General features: G+C 42.0%; 1 protein-coding gene across 1 annotated transcript; it reads right to left on the reverse strand.

The window, feature by feature from the left end:
* Positions 1–781: 781 nt before the first annotated feature.
* Positions 782–3,674, reverse strand: LOC147423832 (uncharacterized). Its single transcript, XM_086500980.1, has 2 exons — positions 2,945–3,674; positions 782–1,134 (listed from the first exon to the last, which is right to left on the reverse strand). The coding sequence occupies exons 1-2, from the start codon at positions 3,581–3,583 to the stop codon at positions 943–945; spliced, it is 831 nt and encodes a 276-aa protein (XP_086357106.1). The 5' UTR covers positions 3,584–3,674; the 3' UTR covers positions 782–942.
* Between the last annotated feature and the right edge of the window lie 2,504 nt (positions 3,675–6,178).

The following is a 6,178-nucleotide window of genomic DNA, read 5'->3' on the forward strand; positions in this document are numbered from 1 at the left end:
GACATTTATGTGCATGGTTCTTGCTATGTTTGCAATAAGATAATCGAGGATTGGTAGCCGACCCATACACACACACATTTCTTTCCAACAACTTCAAGAAATATCCTGATGAGTTTGGACTACAAAATCATTTAGAAGAGGTGTTCAAAAGTTTGATTAATATAAGATTGTCTTAAAGGAGATCTCTTGTAGAACATTGAACTCCAACATTATCTAGAAGAGGTCATGATAATGTTGATTACGTATTGTGGCTCAAATTGGGAAAGCTACACAAATAATAGAAAATCTATGATTGTTTTTATCTGGTGCTTAGATAAGTAGTATGTCATGGATTATTAAATCGATCAAGGGTGGCTTCTGAATCTATGGGGGTTGAGCCACAAGCTTGTCTTTTACTTCATGTAAGACATCATGGCTTCACATGATTCTGGGGAAAAAAAATAAGAGAAAAATATAAAGTAGCTTACAATGCTACTTTGTGATAGCTATATTTCGCTGAACTCTGAGTTAGTTTCAATCATCAATTGCGTAGCTATTTTTAACTTTCATAAAAAAGAAAAATGCATTTAAAACTTTGCTTAGTGAGGCTCTTCTAACATTTTTATTTGCATGCATTTGCAATGACTATCAAATCTTCATTCAAAGCCACATAAGTGGGAGTTATGGTGCCTATGTACAACGATCCTTGGTTTCTTATCTTTAATTTCTTAGAAGCTTCTCCTCGAGAATTTAAAACTGAATTTCCCAATTAAGAACCTAAAGAAGAGAAGATATATCAATATGGAAAATAAATGGTCATGTATTTTGAAGCTTCACACAAACAAGAAGTTAGTGGTTCAAAGCTTTAATCTTATGACACGAAGACTAAAGATGATACATATTAAAAGATTGAAATCTAAAGGATAAACATTTTGAGTGGCAAAAGCATGATCAGCTGTAAAGCTAGCCAAAAAAGTGATGCTTCTTTTCAGAGCCCTCATGGTGCTTCTTCACATTGTCCTCTGCTTCTTCCTTATTGTGATGCTCATGAAATGCATATCCACCAAATGCCACAGTTGCAACTGCTGCAAATTCCTCCTCCAATTTGTGTCTGCCCGCATGCTCTGGATCCTTTTTGACTTCATGTTTCTCATACTGCAAAACCCCGTATTTTGATCTCATACGCGTGTGTGTGTGTGTGTGTGTGTGTGTGTGAGTGAGTGAGAGAGAGAGAGAGAGAGAGAGAGAGAGAGAGAGAGAGAGAGAATTCTAATTTCTTCTCTCTCCCGACCTAAACACACAAAAATGACGGAGAAGGATGCAATGCACATGTGAAATACCAAAGTTCAATCCATATTGTCTACACATGCATGTATAATTTTTACGTATTCGTACTATGAAGATAGGTGCCAAGATATAATTTCTCAAATATAAAAAATGAGCATAAGATCAACATGTGTCTGTAGACTTTCAATTTAAAAAGTGACTATTTTTTGTCAAAAAGAACACATCTCATGAAATGTCACATTTCAATAATCTTTGAGAAACTTCCATGTGGTAGAAAGTTTCCTTCTCTATCTAAAGGTAGTAAAATAGTTATTCACACAAACTACCAATTGGCACATTTTAGGAACATACTACCATATTTTGGTGGTCATGTTGACTAAATGAAAACATTATGTTCCTCTCAACTCGTATAGATTTATAGGTGGTTGACATGGCCTTCCCTCCTCTCTCTCTCTCTCTCACAATCTTCTCTTCTCTCAAATAAATTATTCAGAGGCCACACCACACATTCACCGCTTGTAAGGTCCCAACTTCAAGAAAACTACCAAAAAAAGGAAAATAAAATAAAATCTAAAACATCTAAAAGAAAGCTCTGCGATTTGTCTACGACGGAGGCCTACGTACCCTAGCATGGATCTGATTCGGGTGGCAATTCGCACAAGGGCTGGAATATGTTGCCAATAGGTCAATAAGCGACAAGGGCTGCCACAAGCTTATGGATAGGGACTGCTTTGGGAGGGAAGCAATCGGTTGCCCACTCCCTCCTAGTCTATGTACAATGGTGCAACGTTGGCCAATTTTTTCCTAGAGGGATTGGTGGTAGCACTAGTTCACTTCAAAGCTCAATCATTTGTTCTTGTTGTCTATTTGGGGTTGGGTTCCTCGGTAGGTGGGACTTTACCTGGCAAGTCGAGCTTTCCTAATTGGTGGCTCTAGCACAAGAAGTTTTGGACAAATTCTCACAATATTTCCCACATTGTGACTTAACTCAACATCATGAGCTTCTGTGAGGGAGGCGCCGCATACCTAGCTAGGTACGATTGGGGGCAAGGGACCACCGGCCTGGTGAGGGAGACTGGTAGTCCCCTACCCCCAATCGTACCTAGCTAGGTATGCGGTGCCTCTCGAGCAGAAGCTCATGATGTTATGCATTGTATGAAAAGCTCTGAGGAAGACTCCGTTTTCCTACATGAGAAAATTTCTAAATCTTCTTGTGTAGGGTCTTCTTCCGAGACAGGGTGGGCTCCCTCTCAAGCCTGGTGCGACGGTGTTGGTCCTTGGCGGCACATGGCCTTATAGATGGTACATGGATCCCTGTTGAAAGCGTCAAGATTTTGTAGATTTGTCTCTTGGTCTACTGGAGGGGCCTTACTTGCTGGTGGCATTTTCCTATGGTGGGGCATTCTGATGGCTCAACTCCGACCCTATCGAATTCAACTGTTGGTGGTGCAACGCTCTTTCGGATGATGTGGCCTTTCTTGTGCAATGGTATGTCTTTTTTAGCCTCTACTAATGTCATTACCCTTTTTTTATGCTCTTGTTACTACATGGTTTGGGCATGGCATTTCTTGTGAGAAAGGAGTGGTTAGCCTAAAAAGTGTGAAATTAGCCTTCTAATTTCAGTTTAGATTGATAAGCACCACATTGACCTAATTCATAATTTATAATGTGGTCTTACCAAAGCGAAGGCACCAGCTGCAACAGTACCGAACTCGCCCAAGTGCTGCTTGTGCTTTGACGATTTTACCTCTTTCCGTTCCTTCTCTTCTTCTTCTCCTCCTCCATACCCATCCCCTGTGTAGCTCTCCTCACCGCCATAGCCAGCCTTCCCCTTTTTCTCTCCATCGTGCTCTTTCTTCTCATAGCCATATCCATACGCAACTTTTGCAGAAGTTTCCTCCTCCTCACCATAGCCGTACTTCGAAGGCTCTCTCTCCTCCTCATCGCCATAGCCATACTTGGAAGGTTTCCTCTCCTCCTGGGCATACTCATATCCGGAAGCTTTTTCTTCTGCACCGTAGCCATAGCCTGCAGTAGGCTTCTCGTCATCATAGCCATGCTTTTGTTTGTTATCCTTCTCGCCATAGCCATAGCCCGAAGAGGGCATCTCATCATTGTATTCATGACTGCTCTTCTTCTGGCCGTAGCCGCCATAATTTGAGGTTGTGTTCTCGGGCTTGTTGTACCCAGAGCCATAGCCAGAGGAAGCTTTGGTCTCATCGTAAGAGTCATCGTTCTTCACACCATAGCCATACTCAGGCTGTGTATCGTCATCTGACCTATGGTGGTGGTGAGAGAAGCCTCTGCTTTCAGCCATGGAGAGAGAGAGAGAGAGAGAGAGAGGGAGAGAGGGGGGGGGTGTGAGAAGAACGTGCAAGCTCTAGTGGCTTTGATCAAAGCAGTGTGGAGGTTGATGATTGTGGGTGCATGCTGGGTGCTTTATAGGAGGTGGGGTGCGGGCGGTACCTTTGGTCGTTCAGTGCTCCGGCAAGGTGGTGAATTGAATCACGAATACGGTGAAGTAGAATAGCTATATTTATTAGAGTGGGCTCATAAAGTCTGCAAGATATTTTGTTGTGAAGCATATCCATTAGCATTATTCAGCATTGGGCACCGTCAACTTGCCACCCCTCAATCTGAAGCGCCACTCTCATTTTGATTTTGAAGACCTTAGCTTTTTTTGTTTTTTTTTAGCAAAACTCACAATTGTGAGTGAATTATATTGAACAGCTCAAAAAATTACAAGTCTTGTCATGCTTATGTTAAGCCATGACAACGTCCAGGGACCATAATTACATCGGCTATCAGGGCAACCACCCCTACCAACCCGGCCTCTCATCCTTGATACACAAGGTCCATAATCTTGTCATTCTGAGATCTTTTATTTACCAATGGCCAAGATTTGCCCCCATCCTAGGCATTCCATTTGTTGACAACAAGGCACAAGTAGTCCTAGACCAATCCTCCGAGTGTTGCTTGCACCCGAGTGTCCATATTAGCACTTTGCTTTCTTGTATAATTTCTACGAAGCTTGCCACCTCAAAACCTCCATACAGATTGAAGACCTTATCTTAACTATTAAAAAAAAAACAAACTCCTCTTTTCTTTCTACACAAATTGGATTGGAAGGATTTTTATTTTATTTTTTGCAATGCTCACATTATGTGAGTTAGACTAAATTAGAAAGACAAAAAATAACCATACATACCATGCACAGACCTTTGCCATGGCATCACAACACCCCAATCAAACTATACCAAAAGACATCATCTCAGGGGCTTTTACACGGAGCCCCCAAACCCAAATACATGGTATAACACATCAACAGTTCCATTAGCCGAACGGGATTTCTACAAGGAAACCCAAAACCTGACATAATCAAAAAGCTTCCCAACATGCGCCATGGAAGCCACCACTATGAGTTAGCTACCACCCCACCCAATTCTTCTGAACTATCTAGCATTTTGTTGGCCATTCTCTCTAAAGAATATAACCTCTTTGGAAGGGGGTTGCAAATTTCTAGCTCATCCAAGGTTTCAATAAGTGACCCTTAGGGTGGGGCGGTATCGGAGATTCCCAAATAGAGGGACCAATGTAGAAATGTTTAGGCTCATTCATAGATTTTGGTTGCCCAAGATTGGGCAACAAGCATCCGTGCTCACCCTAGATGACAACAAGCAGTAAAGGAATGGACTTGCTAGTGATGGAGTGAGCAAGCACATGGGCAAATGAGACTACATGTCCATTGACAGAAAGCAAGTTGTGAGCTAACCCAACATTAAATCTTTGTGTGTATAAGCACCCTTAGGCCATTTCAAATGGGGTTAGGCAAGCAACTTTCGATGTGTAACGAGTCTTAGCCATCCGTTGGGCAACAAGCAGTTGGAGGGAAAATGATTGTACAATTCAAAATAAAGGACACCTTGGTCATCGAGTGTCATATTCAAGCCCTCGTGTGGTAGCCATGTAGCATCTATGTCTATTTTGACTCATGTTTGTCCCCTTTTACAAATCACATCATGTCTTCGTGCATCAAGCTTTGGCACGATCGTATCCCCTTGGCACTAAGTGACACCCATATTTAATGCGGAGGGGGGTAATGGGATCGACGGTTGGGGCTGGGGGGCGAGATCTCGAGGCGCACTAAAATTGGCCAATGGGAAAAACAAGGCACGCCGCCAAAAAAGTAAGGCACATTAAACCTGGCCAGCGGGAATAACGAGGCGCGGCGAGGAGGTTTGAAGTAGCGACATCACAGTCCGGGTTTAGGGTCAAATGGGCTAGCCACCTCACCCACGCATGCATTGTGTACCCACAACCCGTTTTACAACCTTATATTGTAAATTAATATGCAATGCCCAGGATGTCCAGGTTTAGTTCTTGATTTACTATTTGTGGCTGTGATCTTCCCTGCCTTCGTGTGTGGACCTCTCTGCCTTTGATCCCATTGCATCCCCCTCTTAAATATGGGTGTTACTTAGTGTTGAGGATCGTAGCATGTATCTTCTAAATGCGTTCAAAGAGATCACAAATCTAGTGAGCTATTGCTTGCTCGAGTATTCACCCAAAATCAAGGTTCAATATAGGTTTAAGCAGCAAAAATTGAAAATCTAGCTAGATTCCGAGCTTGCCTTCAAGAAAACTAGCAAAATTTAACAAGTTTTAGCTTAAATTTCGGCGTATGCTTTAGTGTAAATTTAGCAAGTTTTAGTGTAATACCGAGAAATGCTTTGGATTTTGATATAAAAACTAGAAGAGTTTTAACTGTGCCCCTATTTTCTTTGGATACAAAAAATGGTTTTGGCAAGCCCTGGCTTGCTCCAAAATTCCCTTTGGTTAGAGAGATCTGGGCTGAAACCTTTCATTGTCCTTAAATAGGCTCCTCTATTGTAGTGTTATTTTATTGGCTAGA

The sequence above is a fragment of the Adiantum capillus-veneris genome, chromosome 26, assembly GCF_014529385.1.
Source record: "Adiantum capillus-veneris isolate H3 chromosome 26, ASM1452938v2, whole genome shotgun sequence".
In the NCBI taxonomy this organism is placed as follows: Eukaryota; Viridiplantae; Streptophyta; class Polypodiopsida; order Polypodiales; family Pteridaceae; genus Adiantum; species Adiantum capillus-veneris.